Below are 19,845 nucleotides of genomic sequence, written 5' to 3' on the forward strand. Positions count from 1 at the left end.
CTGAACAAACGAGTAGCTAGGTGACACGTTCAGAAGGGTCCTGAACACTAGGAGAAAATCCACAGAATAATGTCATAGGTGTGATCTAAGTGCAGAACTATGATTGCTCCTTTTCTGTTCTTAAGGCTCTGAATATAAACAATATTTTGCACTGAGTTTTTTCTTTGTGACTAACCCTTTATTTCTTTGTTAAGTTTCATATTTTGTAATCCATTTTGTTAACACAGACTTGGTAACTTTTCAGTTAGCTCTCTTTACTTCATAAACAACTCACCTTCATGTCCTCACCATATTGTCCTTTAGAAAAAAAAGACTGTTCTGTCAAACAATGGCACTTTTCTTCACTTTTTTTTTTTTTTTTTTTTTTTCTGGAGTCTGTTTGCTGTGAGTTACATTTGAGTTGTTAATTTACTGAACTGTGCTGTTGCTTGTACATCGCAATTGTAAAACCACCAAACTAGAGGAGAAGAGACATCCTTGTTGCACATCTGTACAGTAAGTAACTCATGACACTCAAATTCTCATCTCCATCAGTATTGCTGGAGATAAATTTTTTCTGTTAGTTCAGTACTTATTTCACTTGCAGAGTATATTCTCTGAATGTAGCTGTGTGATTGATAAATAAGAAGGAAGAAGAGATACTTGCACGAGGTCAGTACAAGTTCAGAAGACTTTTCAAAGCTCTTTGAAAGTTTCTCTCTCAGGCATCAGGAATATAATAGCTGATGACATGGAAAGAGAGCTGGACGATCCAAATGTCCATCAATAAGCTCCTGGGGATACATGCTGTAGTGGAACTATCACATACGTATTGCATTTTTCTACTGAGGAAGTATTAGTACCATATACTTGATGTTAGATGAATGATGCAGAACTGCTCTTCAAATAAGAGCATTTAGGGACAGCAACCCCTTTCGCCCCTCGCTCATTGTTAACTTCCACAGAGCAGTTCCACTACACATTACCCATTAGCTGAGCCTGGGTCATTTGAGTAGCCTTGATTCCGTGTATTATATATGAGTGATCTGTCTGGTTTTAAGCCTGGTTGATGAATTACTGCAGGGTTACCTCTCTTGGAATGAGAAAGTGCTGTATATACATTTCAAACATCAAAATAAGGCAATTCAGGTTGGTGAGCTGCTGCTCTTCATTAGTGTGCCTAAGCAAACACTGTTTGTTCTAACGAGTAGTCTTGGGGCTGTTGAAGTGCTGCTGTCTGTCAGTGTACAGTGAGCAAATTAAAAATAATTAGGTTAACAATTGACAGCAACACTTGTCATCATTGTCAATCCCATTACTACCTCTACTATTTTTATGCTTATTATCTTTATATGCACTTAAATACTCTGTATTGTTCTTTGACTAGTTTCTCAGAGAGATGGGAAATCATCTAGGACCAATATCATCTTTTTCAAAGTATTTACCCACCTTTCCAGTAAGTGTGCAGTTGTCCAAAGGGAAGATGATTGACAGGAAACAATTACAGAGTGAGAGCCTGCAGAGGGATGTCTGGGAAAAGGAAACATAACTTTAAAACCCAGAGCCAGGATTTTTGGACAGTGAACTAGTGGGAGCTCCCGTTGCTGTGGAAGTTCTCAGTGGCTCTGCTGTGACCCATTACTGCTCTCCCTGAAGCAAGAGTGTAGCAAATGATAAGCTCAGGGACTGGGTGCCAGTCAGGAAAAGTGGTAAATAGACATGTAGCTTTAAGATGGGAGATCTTTTTCTTTAGAACAAGGAAAATGCTGGGCTAAAAGTCAAGCCCAGAGGAATGACTGACTATATATGCTAGCAAACAGTGTATTTGCAAACAAAGCAAGCAGACATTGAGGCACCAAAGTTTCCTGTGAAGATCAAAAAATGTAATGAGCCAGCACAATGAAGTGCTATCCTTTTTTTGAAAGGGCACTGCAAGTAGACCTTTATCTGCTCTAGCATACCATACTGCTCTTACTTCCCTTGAAAAGTTCTGTCTTATCCACAGGGAAAAACAACAGTGTGCAAAATATTTGTGTTCCATCTGTGCAGCCCAGTGTACTCTGGCTTTTATCTTGTAGTTAAATGTGATGTCAGTGTCGCCCTGTAGCAGAATTAAAATCTTATTATCTGAGCTTTGTTTCTCTCTTATCTTCTATTCAAACTATATTAACTAGAGCAGCCGAGATACACTTACGGAAACCCTTGAGGCCCACTTAGTGAACCAAATCTGAGGGGTGCTTTATCACTTCTGAAAGGTTAGATCAGCTGAGTGTACATTACAGCTAGGATGAAGATAGGGGAGGGGTTCATTCACTTTTCAAATTCAACATTTGTTTGCTTTTGTTTTGTTTCTCCACATGCCGTTTTCTGTTGCTTCAGGGAATTTTATTACATTGAAGGTTTTTCCAAATTGCATGGTTCTAAACCACAAACAGCTTGTCTTTACAGGGGATTTGAAGATCTTACTGGGTTTTCTGTGCTTGGGTTAGCTGATAAAGTCAGGCAGTTCTTGTGAATTCTGAGCTCAGAGCACTGTCTCAATTACAATGATGAATTCAGATAAAATCAGACAAAAATATTACTGGATTAGCTAGAAATATGTCAGAAGTCACCTTTCTTATCAGTGTATGTGTCCACCAGTTTTAATGTCGATCACCTTTCATTAGAAATAATCTTCAGTAAGCAGAAGTGCACTGGTATTAAATACATAGTCTCTTTTCAAATAATATAGTTGCTCAAAGAATAATGTAGCAGGCTTACAGTGTCAGTCAAGTCATGGAAAATAAGTATTTTTCCATGGAAAGTATTTCCCACGTCAGAAGGAGTTTCTTGAATCATTAAGCCTTTTCTGTTCATTACATATCTAGGCATATCTAGGCAATGAGTGAAGTAGCTCTCATCAATCACTTCAACAAGTGAACAGAAAAGTTTAATGACTGCAACACAAAGCTTACCACTTCAGTCAAATGCAGACTTTTTCTTCTGGTGACTAAATTTTTTTTATATTTTCTTCTTCTCCTCCCTCTCCCTCTTTCTCACTCTGAATTTTTCATTTTAATTTCTTTTTTCTTTTCTTCCTTTTGTTTTCTTTTTATTTTTTGGTTACATTTTAAAGAAATTGCAAATTCTTCTCTTTACTGTAGGAAGAAGTAGTCCTTGCCTTCTTTTTTCACAGCACATTGTATCTTTATGCTCTACTTTAATAATATTTCATTAGTTCTTTGAAACCATTCCCTAGGGCAAGCTTTTATTATTTGTAAAGTAAATCAAATATCAAAGTGCTAATCTTTAGGAGGAAAAATGGGCTAGACTCAGAAAAAAATATTTAAATCTTTTATTAGTTTTTTGAATTAAAATTTGAAGTGCACAGAAAGATTCCAAATAATATTCTCAAAGCTCTAAGGTACCTAAAACCAGTTTGGTTTTTCTTTGCCTGATAAAATTCTGAGTACAATAGAGAAAATCTAGGAGTGATGTACCTCTGAGTTCTAACTAGCATTGTGGAAGGAATGGTTTGCTTGGCAGAAAGGGACTTTAAAAAGAGTTTCCTAAATAAAAATTCGAAATGAAAAACAAGAAGTGAAAAATCTGGTTACCTTTGAGACCTGCATTAGCTCAAATTCAATGTCTCTGCCTTCATACAACATTTTAAGATACCGCTCCATTTTGGCCTCATTCAAACCATGTCATAGTGACCAGATTGAGTATTTTCCTTCTGTCCAAGTCCTTTGAGGTATTTACACATTACCCTTCCAAAGATAGTATAAAGAAGTCAATTTAGAATTTACCTTACTTACACATCCAGTGGACTGTATGTGACCTGGAGTCCTGCCCCTTTTGTGTAAATCATAGAATCCCAGAATGATTTGGGTTGGAAGGAACTTCAGAGATCCTCTCGTTCCTCCTCTCCTGCCATGGACAGGGACACCTCTCCCTAGCTGCTCAGAGCCCCATCCAACCTGGCCTTGAACTCTTCAAGGGATGGGGCATCCACAACTTCGCTGTTCCAGTGCCTCACTATCCTTGTTGTGAAGAAATACATGTGTCTTGGTAGGTAGGATTCCTCTGTAAGAAATAAACAATTCTGCACCATTTTTTACTCATGTGTACGATTAACATGTAATTACATCCTTTGTAACAACGTGGGGAGGTAGCAAGGAGATGGCACAGTTAATGACTAATGAAGCAGATAGTTTTGTTCACAAAAGGATGGATAGTGCTTGTGTGGTCATCAATTTCTTTCTCTGGTTTCCTATCAAAGCACAGAACTAGTTGGTATTCAGAGTAGCCTGTGTTCATTCACTTTATATTTACAGACGTTACAGTCATGAGTGTTGCTCAAGTTCACACTCTTCTTGAAAGTATACAGATATGATGGTTATGAATAGAACTTTTATTTACATACTGTGTGAAGAAAAAAAAACGTGGGGAGGAATGGGGAGATAAGAAAATCCCACATGATGTACATAAAAAGTATTCGTTAAATCCTCCAAAAGCAGGAAATCCATTTTCATAAGAGGAAATAAGCACTGCTTGAGACCAACTTTATTTTCTCCTACATACAAGTTAAAAATAATATATCCTGCACATTAGTTACAGTACAAGGGTGCATATTGTACCCAGAGGGTCCTTTCTGTAAAAAAGGATCATGAAATCCTATCAACAGACTGTTATTTTTCTGCTGGAGATAAATCAGGAAGATTAATGAGGTTAAGTTATTGCTGTCTAGTATGCCAGGGAATGAGTTTCTAAATTAGAATTTTAATTGTATGTTCTATTGCAGTCCTCTTATTAATTCACATTTCACCGTATTTCTAAAATCTTTCCTTATACGGAAGTCTTAAAGAATTTTAAAGGAATTAAAGTAATGGAGTTTTTGAAACTTAAGTGGGTAAGATGGAAGTGGCTCTAAAAGCCTATCAAAGCTAGGTTGGTTATCTGTCAGATCTTTAGACCGCTCTGCAGAATCTATAAAGATTTCTATTCCTGCTGTTGAATATTGCAAGTTAGTTTCAGGTGTTACTTTCAGTATTAGATACCAAGATAAGAAGTTACACCAACAGATCTCATAAATTGGTTGGGTTAAAAAGATATGGAAAGTAATTCTTTGTTAGTTATTACAGAAGTACTCTATGACATTCTTTTTTGCAGCCTTGTCATGATTTAAGACCAAATGACAATGGGTTATTGGAGACTGAATATACTAAGCTACCAAAATATTTCAATCACCGATATATGCAGCTTTACAAATCACACAACTTCCATTCCACAGGAGAGGGCACATTCCAGGAAAGAAGTTGGGTGGGTCTGTGTGGTGGTTCCAACCATGCCATATGTTCTCCTACAGTGTCTCTCTGGTCATCTCATCCTCTGGGTCATTTCCCCAAGGAATTCTAGACACTGTCAGATACAGAACTGGGTACAAAAAACCCCCTTATTCTTGATTATCTTGTTCAAATGCACTTAGCACCTAAAAACCAGCCTTCAGCATGGCTGGCACTCAGGATGTGCTATTCCTGAAGGTGTACAACACCTTCACAATTTTCACAGTGACTGACAAGTCACTTTCACTTAAGTTACTTCTCTGTTCTAGTGAGCTAGTGAGCTACTCTCTTGTCCTATAGCGTTAACTAAATTTCATGTGTATTTCCCAATGCTATTGTCAACTAGAGCTACACATGCTGAGTGCTACAAGTATCTGTGTCATTTATAGTACCATACTGAAGCAGTTTGATCATATCAATACATTTTCTTTGTGCTGCTACAGCTTGGCTAGACTGGCCAGTTGTCCAGGAAGTAGCAAAGCATGTGACTTTAAAAATACAAGCGTATTAGGAAGTGCACTAATTGAAAGCACTGCCTCTGAAAAATGAGCACACCAATGCAATCACAGAATTAGTACCAGGTTTTTTCTTACTGTGTGGTTTTAGTCCTGGGTTTGAAATCCGAGTGTTAAGTAAGGCATGCTGCAGTTAGTGGAGGAGGTAATGGTTCCTCTTCCATTTCACCATTTAATGCAGGTTTATGCATGATATTTAGTGTCTCAAAAGACCAGAAGCACTTCTGCTTTCCTACTCTTCTTCTCATGTGTCATGCAGACTAACCTAAATGCGCCTGAGAAAGAAAAGACTGTTTCCTACCTCTGGCTATGCAAAACTTTGAGTGGATGTTTCTGGGGTTTTTTACATCAGTTCAAGTAGGAACAACCACATAAAGGAGCATCAGGAGCAATATCAGAGAGCTGCTGTATGTCAGACTACAACTCTGTATGTGCTTTAAAACTGATCTGCATTTTTTATCTCACGCAGAGGAAACTTTATATAACCTATCAGGCTAATTTTACCAGAAAAATCTGAACACAACAAGTTTTAGCATTAGCATCAATATATTCTATTTGCAACAGTCTGTTGGGTTTTGGGGTTTTTTTCTTCTGTGTTCAGACCTAGGCTACAGTAATGCACCAGTAAGTGCTTTTTAGCTGCTGAAGGCAGTTTACATTGATTAGATAGATTTTCACATTGGCTCTTGCAACACACACTTTTCAAGGGCAGGCGCAGTAAAATGTTTTTTTTTAAATTCCATTATTTGAAAACTGGACATAATTCTCAGTGATTGAAGCTGACAGAGAAGGAAAAGCTGATGGTGAATATATTCTCTAGTGGCAGGCTGTCATCCACAGATGCTCTCAGTGACCAAAGCAATGACTGAAGTACGAAGAGCTGCTTGCATGCAGTGGGTTGCCATCAGTTACCACTGCTTGCAAACACTTGGGAAGATCTATTACCTACAGGTGATGCATTTTCAATGATGAAAGCTTCACTTAAAGCGTCTAGAAGATTAAAAATGTTGTTTAATAGCTTGGATCTCCCTGCAGATTTCTTTTAATGTAACTATCAGTGACCCTTTTTAATTCCTTAATAGTCTAAATACTCAATTATCAACAAACTGAATGTGATGATTTTCATTTTTGTTTAAAAAAAGAACAGTTAATGTTGTTAAGTCACAAGAACATCCTCGCATGCCAGATATTTAGCAGATTCTGAATACTGAAAATCCAATGAACTGACAGATTTACTGCACTCACACATCTTGCAGTTTTCATTAAATGAGCCTGAAGATCCTTGTCCTCCAAACATTTATGGACTTGCTTAAAAATAAATGTATATTTACTGGGGTTTGTAAATAAAAAGAGTTTAATGTGACCCTAGGATCTTAACTCAGACTGTAATGGATGCATTTTTTCCCATCTGTAATCTCCACATACAAAATGGACACAGCATTAGTGTTGAACTAGTAATGAATCTTCACTATCAAATTCAGGGCATTTTAGGCATCTAATTTAGCTTCAATTCAAAGGACTATAGTAGAAATATAAGTTTCTTCTCTAGCTAATTGAGTTTAGACAAGGACCTCCATTAGGACCACTGTTAGTTGTCTGGTCTGACCTAAAGTAGACAGGGTGCATAACTCTCTGTTGTGTAACTTAAAAACAAATCCAGAGGCATTTGTAACTGGATAGGTCAAATTACCAGTGTTGTTAAAATACATCTTCATCTGGTTATTCAGAAGTAACAGTGGAAGATTAATGTTATCAGTGAAGAAACTAAGAGTCAATAGAGAAAATCAGATACCATAAAGACCCAAACACTTGAAAACAAATCCACAGGTCAAACTGAAGACTGTTACACAGTGCAATATGCATTTCTTTGTACCTACAAATAATATTCTTGCTTATTAAGTCGGCAGAGCAAGATTTATTATGTCCTTAACTTCTCATTTCTTTGCATGTAAGAGCTTGCTTTTTGTAAATGACATTGTGGGAGACTACACTGTTGTCACCTAGCAACTACAAAGTATTTTTTGAAAAAGTTGCTGCTTGGTTTTTGATTAATAATAAAAATAGTAATTCCACACTTTACATTTGCAGATCTTAAAGCACTTACACAGATGTAAATTTTTTGTGTCCTTATCTGGAACCATGAAATCTAGGATAGAAAGTGTGTTGGCAAAGATGACAATCAACAGAGATACAAATTTTATTCTGAAGATCTCACCCTGTTACCCTCATTCCAGCCTATTCAAACTGTACTTTTATACAGGTCCTTTCCAATATTTTTTGGCCTTATGAATTTTAAATGAGGAAAGGGAATAATTTTAAAAAATCTGTATTTGCAATTATTATCTCCCCCTCTCATTTGAGATATTGCAGTTATTTCCTAGTCTGAGGGTCACAGTGAATTAGCCCTTGGCAAATATTTAATTTTTAATGGAAAGCACTGCAGTATTGAGTTAAAGCACGCAAAAGTATCACATTCATCCTAAGATGATCCTGCTGCTGCATCACTGACCGGTTTTCATGTTGCATATAAAGCAGTTCTCTGTAATTAATTTTTCTTCAGAAAGTGTTTTATCCTGATTATTGAAATATTTTCTACTGACAGAATGACAGTTGACATGCATACTGAAATGTCTGCTGTAAAAACAGCTGGCTTGAAGAACACTTCATTTTTCAAGAAGATCACGGAGGCTGGGTAGCCAAGGTTCTGTGTGATTTTGAGTTGAAGAAATGCTTATTTTAAATTATTTGAGAAATGTCCTATACTCATTTTTGGTTCTCCATTGCCCTTACCAAGCATTTGGTGGAGTGAAGCTGTTTGGGGGCCATATTTCCTCCTAAGGGTCCACAATTTTAAGGAACTTCTAAGGATGAATTAGAATGAATAGCCACAAAGATAATGTGTGGGCTGCTGTGCAGCAGCATCCTTGGAGAGTGATATGTCAGGAAAGAGATTTTTAAAATTTCTGTAATGAAACGTGTATTTCTCACAAGTAAGGAAAGATCTTGACAGATCATCTGTTATGACATATCTGCTCTGTTCTTTGTGGGACAAATGAGATTTCTCCTTATAATACATTGTGGATTATCATTCTGTTGCAGTTTGTGTAATGGCAGCACATGGGGAATTTAGGAAATGACACTCCAGCTGTCTTTTACAATAAGTGTTTCTTTTTATGCTTTTGCACTGTAATACCTCTTCCTTCAAATTATCTTTGCTGTACTCTTCTCACTGTAATACCAGTGTGTATCCCAAAATGAATTTAAAAGAAAAATGGATCTACATGAATTATGTCTTATTTTCCCTATGTGATATGTTTTATTTCATTCACTAATTTATTGATAAAAACTCAAAGAAAAATATATATCTGAAGTTCTTTTTCTATAATACATTTTCAGTAAAGAAAGTGAAGTCAGTAAGCAGTAGCTGGAAAATGTAAATCTGTTTCCTGGTTTTTGCTGCTGTGTGAGGTTTGATATATATCTATTCTAAAGAGCAGAATTATCTGTGTTGCAGGTGTATTGTGAGGAGATGGTTTCTCTGTAAGGCTCATTAAACTCATCATTGTTTTCAGAAGTGCCAAACAGGTGGAAGAAATTGAACTCCTACATTGCCGATGAGACCCAGATGAGTTTCCGAAAGCAGTACATTGCCCATTCCCTGCGCATTCCCTGAATTCAGCACCATCTCAGTCTTTCCCAGCTGCCTCCAGAGACTGATTTTATTTGATTGGGTTAAAGCAATTTTGTAAAAGTTCATTAGTGGGACTGAAAGAAGCAAGATGTCCCTTGGAATATATTTGAGTCTTCCGTATTGCAAGGTGTAGGCTCAGAAGCTGTGTCAGCAGGACTCTTTCCTCTGTAACAGCACATGTAATGCTCAGTGAATTAAACTCAAAACCACTTGCTGGGTAGTGTCTTACGGATCAATTCTGTGCACTAGTCTCTAGAAGAAGAGCTGTAAGAAAACTAGAATTTTCAGTAGTCTGCCTGGCTGTCTGAAATGCAAAATCCACATCAAATTTTAGATGAGATGAATTGTTAGTTTGTTGTCTTTGGAGCTTGCTGCTGAACATTTCCATCTCTACTTTGCCTTTAACTGTGTTTAGTTGCTCATCACCCAGTGTTGTCTGAGAGTGTGAACTTCGCAAGAAACTGAGACACAGATCTTTGCCCATTGCCTTATGCAGTTTGGTTGGACTTATTAGAAAAGTAATTTCCATCCAGCCTGAGCTGAAAGTGCTCTAGAGTGGGAGGGCCTGCTTGTTTTAGATGCCACTGGCAAATCTGTAATCAGATAACGATTGACGCCTTCTTGGCAAAGAGCCCCAAAGCTGTAAATCATCTTGGGATTCACAGGGTTCCACTTCTCTATCCTGGTAGCAATCTGTGTTTCTCAGAGCTGTACCCAATGATGGTATGCTATTATTAAGGGGAAATTTATTTGTATTAGTGAGTTTTAATAATTTCAGTTTCCAAACCATTAAAAATTTTCTAAGGAAGTGCGGAGAAATGAAGGAAAAACGAATTGAAGCCACTGACAAGGCTTCTGGTTTTCTTGAGTTACTATTTATAAACATTTTAGAAGTAGTCCCTATATTCCCAGGAATTTCAAGATCATAAGTTGGAAACTGGTACTCAAGTGAACTTACTAAAAGAATACCCATTTTAGACACTGCATGCCCTTGTGTTCTGTGGACTTCCACAAGAGTTCAAGCGTTTGTTTTGACTTTTATGCTCTTTGTTATTGGAAATCATTGGGATTTGAAAAACAATCTTCTTCGAATTTGAGGGCGAAGGACACTAAGGGTAGACCATTTAATGGGCATTATCTATTTTAAACCCTCAGTATGTGTTGAGATCTTGCAAGAGATACAAACTTCCCAATGTTTTCCCTATTTAGTGTGGTACAAAAGATTTCATCTCCTGATCATTCTAGTAAAAAGATGAAAACATCAGTTAAGGCTGGCCATAGTCATGATAGAATTACAGTAATTTGCTTGGCAACTAAGTGGTTTTTAACACAAGATTAATATTTCTGTAAGAAATTTTAAAATGCATCTTTGTCATACAACTTACGGATATAATGTATAAATTAAGAGATTGTGCGAATGCTCTTTTACATCACAGAAAGCACAGGACAGATAGGGTATAACAACTTGCTTGCTGCCCTTTTGGCAGCTTCTGTGTTTTATTAATGTAAAAATAAACTTTTAGCACCTTCAACTTTCTTATTTACATGAGATTTGTTAGCTAGAGCCCAGAGATTGGGTGAATATGAGATTATATCTTTCACAAAATGACATTGGTTTTATTCTCTGAGAAAATAATCATCATGGTGGCATCATAAATTGTGCTTAAGGGAAAAAAGACATGTGTGCTAGTTGAATCCATGGTTTTTTAAATGCCTTTTTTAAATGTTTGGATCCGTGAGGTTGTCTGCCAACAAGTAAATGAAACTTGGGGTATGTCAAAAATAAAACGTATCAGTACAGTCTGTAATTTCTACACTCAAATACTGGAGCAACTCCAACACTGATGATGAAGCTCCTTCAGCTTCATGTGTGTGTGTGTATGAGAACTATACGGGGAATCTGGGTAGCACAAATGAAGGACTCTCACTGTTGCAAGAACGCAGATTTGGAAAGGTTTAATAGCACTTCACTTGCAAATAATTCTTCTTGCTATTACACAGATAATCTCATGTCAAATTTTAAGTAACATCTGGAGCTATGCATAAATACCATTTAAACAGGAGACTCATATTTTTGCTCAATAAAAGAATCAGTTAAATGACACTTTAACAACAATACCCACAAGTACTGTTTGCCTTTCTCTTTTGTTTATCCATAAGGTAACTGTTGCTGCCTGCTTTTCTTAATGTCACTTTCTTTCCTTTTTTTAGAGTTTCTTTGAAGGACAGTCTGCACCGTGGGATTCAGCTAAGAAAGATGAGAACAGAATGAAAAATAGATATGGGAATATCATTGCATGTGAGTGTTGACAACATAATTGTGCACTTTGTTAACTTCCCTTCAGAACTGGGTAAGAATGACCACCAGCCTTGTGCTCCCATCAGGCTTATATTCCTTTTCCCTAATTAAGAAGATAAAAATGAGGGAAGATGGGGTTTTTGGGGTTTTTTTTGAGAAATGTCAGATTTAATGCATTTTCTCAACTGCCCTTCTGTATAATTTCTGTCCTGTGATAAGCATTTGGCTAATGGAGAATGACACCTTTAACCAGTACTCAGCTCTAACAGGTCCCAAACTGCTCTTGTCAGCTTAGCACAAGAGTACCCATGATCACATCAATACCTTGGTATTGTGTTCTGGATATTGTAGGAGCAGACAATACTGCTGTTTAAGTGTTCCACAATAACAGAGACAACTACCCTGGCTTATGCTAGACAGAGTCTAAGGTAAAAAAGGTAAACCATATGTTTTACTTAAAAATGCCAGGCTTAATAAAGATTAGACATACTAATAATCAAATAACTTGAGAACATGATAACATGCTTTGGTTAGTAACCCCTAAATCTCGCATTATGAGAATTCTAAAGCATTGTGACTAGAGATGCTGCACATGAACATGGAGGCAGGAAATATATCAAGTTCAGTAAAATTATATTATTTACACACTGATGTTGTTGCACTTCAACCTTTAAGTTCTCAGTGTGTACATATGAGATGATCCTTTCCCTGTTTTTTCCCTTTAAAATCTAAATTTAAGATGTGGAGTGTATGTGTTTCTAATAGCCAGCCAGATGAGCAGGTATAAGCAGAGAAATAAGCAGCCATCACCTTGTTTTGTAAGCATGAAAGTGAGGGGTGGTCTTTAAGGAGGCATCATTTAATGGTACTGCTGGAGTTCAGAAATCATGTAGAATCCCAGGTACACAGGACAGCAGAGAAGAATAAGCCGTGCTGATTGTCTGAACAGTCGGAGGACCTGTGGAAGGAGTATGTAGTGCCTGTTTCCACTAACTTCAGCACCTATTCCAGGTGCTTGTCCAGGCACATATCTGCTTAGGTTTCCTCATCAGTGAACCACGTGGACTTGACAGAGAGAAGAACAGGTCTTGTGGAGAAATGGTTCAAAATAGAGCCCATTTGAATGCTTCTGAATCACCACCTCAGAAAGTCCTCTCTGCAGTGCATGTGTAAAGAGTGTAGAGAGAACAGCTCCCAACTTAGTGATCTACAGTAGGTGATGTGAATAGGCCCAGGTGGGCTGAGACTGACTGCAAACAGAAAACAGCTCTGTAGCTTGCTGCAGAATGAGAACCCACAGGAAATACACGTGGAGGCAGAGGCAAATTAAGCGAGATGATCTGCAACATAGTTTTGAGTGGCCATGATAGTATTGCTGTGTATTTTGGATGTACACTGTGCTATATACTCGAAAAGGAAATTAAATGTTCTAGAGAAATGGGATTATCATGATGGGCTGGTGCATATACAAAAGCAGGTAAGTTAGCTAGATGTGGTTTTGCTTGTTTCCGTCCAAGCAATATTTAATGTGTAACACACTTGGTTTTTTATGAGGATATAGCAATACATTACATGAGTAACAGCTAATCTTTTAAGTAAAAATATTGAAGGCAAAAATAAGAAATACAAAGCAGTTTAATGCTTATCCTTGCTTTGTGAAATTTTGTTTCCAGCCCAAGCCTATTACCATAGATCTTCTCTTGTAGTCAGGTTTAGTGTGTCACTCCCCTCTTTAATGTCATGTTAGACATTGTCTTACACTTTGACATCCTTTGGTTGAAGAAAACCAGAAAACTGCAAGTGCTTTATGTCTGAGGTAATCAAGTGATGAATAGCCAAGGGAGAACACATAAAAGATATTAGATACACAAATCAATGACAATTACAAGTGATACTAGAGGCTTTCTAAGAGGCCAAATATAACTCAGGACATTTAGATCTCAATTTACTTGAAATGTCCTCAGTATTTAGCAGAAGGAGGGAGTTGGATGGAGTTTTTATCAATAACACTTCCTGTCTATGTGGCTGTGAAAACAAAGATAACACAAGTTAAAATTAAGATCTACTAGAATTAAAGGCAGTCTCTTAAAAGAAAAGCTGAAGCTGCCCACAGTTTCTAGCTCAATTTGTTGTTTGTTGTTGTTAAATACGTGTATGCAAATGCGTAGTTAACTTTTTAATTATTTTATGTATTTTTCTTCTGGATAAATGATTGCATTTCTCAGAGTCTGAGAATACAATTTGAATGCTCTACTTTCTAAAATTTGTCCCAGATAACTGTGTAAAGTATATGCTTTCGCTTAAAAGCATTTTAATAAATTCCCCTTTTATGCTATGTTCAAACACTTAAAAATCCAGTGGTTCAGATGCCGCTGACTATGGGTACATGATTATAATGAAATATATATTTTTTCTGCAAAGCATATTTTTTTTCTCTCCATTTACCCTCTTCATTTAAATTTTTCCCAAGATACTACTGTTAGATTATTGCTTGTAGTCATTATTGTTCTCAGAGGGAACTAAAACAATAGCACTAAGCGGCCAGCATTGCAGGAGCTTGTCAAAATTGTAATATGCTTTTTGTTACCCAAGTGATGTGCATTTAATTGGCTACAAGCATGCCCTACCCACTGTATGACAGTGGCTACAAAAAGTTGAATCATGGTCACAATCCAGTCACCACAGGAAACATGCTCCTCCTCTACTGAACAAAAAAACCTGTGGGTTTTCTCATTAGGAACTAAACCCAGCATGAATCTGCTAAATTAATCTTTCTTCACCTAAGAAAAATTATGTTTCTGCCATAATTGTGTGGGGTTATGCATGGATTTTGGTAAAATTTATTCATTTTTTTCCTCAGGAGAGATCTTGAGGTGATTTGGGAATGGAAGGGGTTCTGTCTTTATTTTTACCTAACTCAGTATTGACTAAATCAGAAGAGAGTATTGATCACAGCTTTTTAAAGCAGCTAAAGATTTCAGGTGAGACATTTACAAAAGATTTGATTTGCAGAGAATCGGGAAGGCACATCCCAAGGAGTCATTGCCTAGGCATGCTAATAGACCAGGTGCTCAAGGGGCTTGTTAGAGATCAGTCTGCAGGCTGGCATATATATGTTGTAGGTGACATGAGGCAAGAGAGAATAAAATGCTTATATTCATTATCTATTACTGTATTCTACAAAGACAAATTTATTCTAAGATAACTAATTTTGAAAGCTTAAGTGATCAGTGGAAAGTTACATTAGATCTCCTAATGTAAGGGTATCGAAGTAACAATGAGATGGAAAAAAGGAGTATTTAAAAGCTACACAAATTGTCAAGAGCAGCTGAAGTATAAAGGAAAAAAATACCTTAAAAATCTGGACAGTTAACCTAGAGGCTATTTAAAAATCAACACACATGTTGAAGAATATGGCTTGTGTGCCTCTTAGTTTTAAATCTGCTTGACATAAGCATAGCCTAGACACAGTGACACTTCTTTGTGTTGACATAAGGATTTTTTTGCAATTTAACAAGTGTTGCCATGCAGTAAGGAGTTAACTCGAATTCTCAAACCAATAAAAAAAGGGGGTCACTCCAGTTCCACTGCAAATGAATGGGTATTGGACAGACCATTACCTCCAGAATTCCCAGAAACTTAGCTGAGAATGCAGTACTAAAAAAGATTCACGAGAAGAAAAAAGGCAAAGAGATGATATGAAGATATAGGTATGAGGTAACTTCTTTATTTTGCTTAATCCAAAGCAAGAGTTATTGCAAGGAAAGTAACAAAGAAAAGATACCACTGCATATTACTCAATTGTATAAGTCAGTCAAAAACAAATAACAGGAAGTTACGTTTTTAAGATGTATCTAAGAGGGAAATCTAAGGTTGTTTTGCCCAATATGGAACTGATTTCTATGCCAGTGATCAAATAGGGGTTTCAGTTACCTAAATATAGACATGTGGTGCCATTTCAGGTGACCCGGGACATCTGTGCAAGACCAACGAATGCGGCACATGAGAGACGTGTTATTCCATAGTGGCAGCTGAAAGCTAGGCAGTATATCCTGGTGGCTACATAAAGTGCCATGAGATGTTTTATGCTTAGACAACTGAGCCCTGCCCTGTGTAATTCAAGGAGTACAAAAGTGTAGATCTTTACTAGACTGAGTTGTGCTGGTGAGAACGCCTGTAAGGCAACGATGTGGGAAATCATGAAAATATGGGTGAAGATATACATGAGTCCAAACAAGCTTGACTTCTGAGTCTGCTGACTTTAGAAGAAGTTGGATCAGGTCCCAAAACTGTAAAAGCAGCAGCCATGGCTGGAGCTTAGAAAGTTCCGTGGTATCTTTCTTAAGTAAGATGGATTTTTAGGATTAAGGTCCTGTGAGCCGAATCTCTGTTCTGAAGAAACTGATAAATAGCTTAATTAAGCATAGAATAGCAAAGCACTTGGATAAGCATAGCTTGGTAGAGTCAGACAAGCAGGGGTTATGTAATGGAAGGTCACAGCTCTATAAATTTTAATTCTTGGGAAAGAATACAGAGGCTGAAAAAGCTAACCTGATGAACATAACTGATTCCAATATTCCAGCATGTTTGAAAAGCTCATTCTTGAAGACTGTTGAGTGAAATAATCCCAAGAAAATAGCAATGTAAGACCTGTGTGGAACCTGGAGATGGAATTTTAATTCATTCTGATTTACAGTGTTTGGGGTTGTAGCATGCCCTTTCTCTCTCCCAAGGGAATCCCAGGCTCTGAGATCTCTAATTCTCAAGACTTGGAGCATAAAAGAGGACGAGGTAAAGAATTTACCTTGATCAATTTGTCTCTTGACTTGCAATTCTAAAACAATGCTATTTTAAGAAGCACTTGCCCTCTTCTTCCTCTACCATAATGTGGGATGATATTTTGCTACTTATAATGAAGTTGGGTTTTTAAGCCACTTCATATTCTTTCATTTATTCATTATCTTTTAGGAATTTTAAAGCTTCAGAAATAGCTGTTCAGAACACATGTGGGAAGTTTCAGGTGTTTTAATGATTATTTACATTAACAAAAAAATAATGACCATCATGAAGGTCTGTCAATCAGCTGCAAATTATAATAGCTCAGAAATCAGGCAGCAAAACAATAATACACAGGTATCTAATTAGCAAGAGTACCTCATAAACAAAGCAGCAGTAAAGTGGCTGCTTACCAGCTCTCCACCCTTGAGATCCTACCCTCAAATTGTTTTATCAACATCTTGTGCAGCATTCTGCAAAAGCCTTTATGTTTGGTTGCTTTTGAACTAAGAGAGTCGAGGGGAGCTTACGAAGTCTCCGAGAAGAAGGAGCCCTGCCAGCCTACAGATATTCTTCTGCAGGGTGGGAACTAGCCTCTAGCAGTGTTGCTATTCATAGAGATTATGAGGCAGCTGACATGAGATGAATTCATGCCATACTGTTTCGGATTGGAATTTAGAAAATTAAGTTGGAAATGTTTTCACAGTCCTGGACAGATACAGATGACCACAGTGGAGCAAAGTTCAGTGACGAAGCCATTGTCTGGCTGCTTGGGTTTTGCCATTACTTTGTTTTGCTTTCTCTCTTACTGAAAACATAATGAGTTTCCTTCAAAAACTCTGAGGTGGCAGTGTGTCTTGAATGACTTCAGCTTCTTTTGAGTACTGGCAGAAGCATTTCAAAATTATTAAACTTGTGACAACTTAATGTTATTTTATTGACAAAAGCAGGGGGGATCAAGGCAAAAATCATAATTGTAATGGGTTTCACATTAGAAGATTTAAGAAATTCATACTGAAAATCAGATGGGATTTGGAAAGCCTGTGAATGACTGAAATGAGAATTAAATGTAGATACAGTTTTCATAACCAACAAAATGAGCATGAACTTGCAACTGCTAAGGTTTTAGTTTGACTTTAAAGGAATATTTTGATTAAGCCTTTGTTCCTCAGTATGTCTTTAATTACATTTTTTTCCTCTCCATTGTTCCCACTGCAGATGATCATTCTCGAGTGAGACTGCAGCCTATTGAAGGAGAAACAAGTTCCGATTACATCAATGGGAATTATATTGATGTGCGTATCCTGATGTAGTCAACAAGCTCACTGTTGTGTTCAGTCAAAGAGGGAACTCCTACTAGTCTCACATTATTCATAATTTGTAATAGCTAATATCAGCTGCTGACATTTTTTAGCACTGGAGAGTGCTATCTTTGGAAGTTAGGTGTGCACTAAAGGAAGAAAAAAGCCTCAAAGGTTTTGTCAATCAGTGAAGTAAATGAGTCGTTTCCTCCAACTGCCACTAGACCGAAACCTTGCCAGGAACACTGTATGGCTACTTTTCCTGCTGGTGCTTATATGGGCTAGCAAAATGTTATTTTCACTTTCTGTCAACAGCTTGGCATCATTCCACATTTAAAAGAAAGCTGTTTGCATATTAATGTGACAAAACTCTGTAATGCCTAATGCAGAGATTTGCAGTCTCTTGTCATCTCTGCACTTTTAAGTCGCCTTCAAAGTATATTCTGCAGCTGTTAACCAGTAATTCTAATGCAAGCAAGACATTTCATTAAATATGTAGGCTTTTTAATTATTGAAAGTGGCTTCTTTGTTCATTCTGCATCATGTTAACTTAATGTTTTACATTAGAATAAATTCTTTAAGAGACAAGGTGTTTTTGGTTGAAAGAATGAGCTCAAAAGTAGAATTGGAAATCTTTAAAAAGCCAATATTATTTATCTAAAGCCAGAAGTCTATGGATAGCAAAGTTAGTAATTTTACTGTTTACATGGAGTGCTAGATGTTAGGCTAAGTAAAACAAGTGTTGCTTCATAGGAAACTGTGCCTACTAAAGATTTCTTGTTCAGCAGTTACATCTTTGAAAAATGATGTCACAGTTTGCAGTTCAAATTTAATTTCTAGTATGAAACACGAATGTAATGGATGTTTTTTCTCAGAATGTGGAAGAGCTAGAGCTATAGAAGAAAAGTAGGTACTTCAGTTGTAACAATCCAAAGTCTGAGGGAACTTTCTGAAGATACCTCCCATTACTGATGTTTATAAGCACATTCCAGAATCATTAAACTAAGCTCAGATTTCTGCTCAGTCCCTTGCTGTTGAAAGTATAGCACAGCCACCGAGCAGTGAAGGCACATATGGAAATACATTTAGTTAGACGCCACACTAATCTCTGAAGGGAGTAATCTGTCATGGAAGGAAAGAGAGTTCACACTGGCGACTTAGATTTGAATTCACTTTCACATTTCCTCCAACATTCAGGATTGTTCTCATTTTAGGCTAGTGGTATGTTCTTGTGTCAGATTTGAATCTTACACTAAAATATTTTAGTATGTGAGAGCTAAAGATTTGGATCATACAGTCTCATATAAAATGCTGATAGATAGCTGTATAGAAAACAGGTTTTTTTGCTTATGGAGTACAAAAGGATGGAGAGAATGTGGCCCTAGAAGAAACAATGCCTGAGAACCAGAAAAGTCTTTCCCTCATCCTCAGCAGATGGCTTCATTGCAGAGCTTGGAGGACTGCAGGCATCCTCCAAAGACAACTCTGCCACAAAACACAGCATGAATGTTTATAATCTTGCTAGTCAGGTTTCCATTGGAAGCACTGCTTTTTCTACTACAGAAGCAGATTTAATTTTGCTCCTGCATGCAGTTATTACTAGAGTTGTCGTGCTGTCAGTATAACATGTTAATAAGGGAATGGCACCATCATAGACACAATGGTTATGATGTATTTTTTCCCATGCTTTTTTTTTTTTCACTGGGAAATGGAAGTGTTTGATCCCAGGCACTAAGAATTAGGTAACACATAGCAGGAGAAAAACCCACTCTGTAGCTCTCTGAACTTCTCAGTTCATAGACTTCCAAATTTTGCTTCAATGTCATGTAAAGAAATCAGTTCTTTAATTCATGTTATTCTTTCTGTAATATTCAAAGTATCTTCAGTTGTTTTGATTCTTTCCCACCTTGTATCACTACATTTCCCCTTGCTCTTTCACAAAGAAATTGCAGTGGCATGC

At 37.1% G+C, this 19,845-nt stretch overlaps 1 protein-coding gene across 13 annotated transcripts in view; it reads left to right on the forward strand.

Moving 5' to 3' along the window:
- The window catches only part of PTPRM (protein tyrosine phosphatase receptor type M), a 454,918-nt gene that overhangs the window by 382,651 nt on the left and 52,422 nt on the right, over positions 1-19,845 (forward strand). For all 13 annotated transcript variants that reach the window (XM_042031127.1, XM_042031137.1, XM_042031118.1 and 10 more), the window contains 2 exons: positions 11,721-11,808; positions 17,803-17,879. In XM_042031127.1, the coding sequence (XP_041887061.1) occupies positions 11,721-11,808; positions 17,803-17,879 (165 nt within the window). The remainder of the gene's footprint in view (positions 1-11,720; positions 11,809-17,802; positions 17,880-19,845) is intronic.

Source organism: Corvus kubaryi, unplaced genomic scaffold (assembly GCF_017639235.1).
Source record: "Corvus kubaryi isolate FWS band 111438036 unplaced genomic scaffold, C.kubaryi_AGA036_p1.0 132, whole genome shotgun sequence".
NCBI classification, from domain to species: Eukaryota; Metazoa; Chordata; class Aves; order Passeriformes; family Corvidae; genus Corvus; species Corvus kubaryi.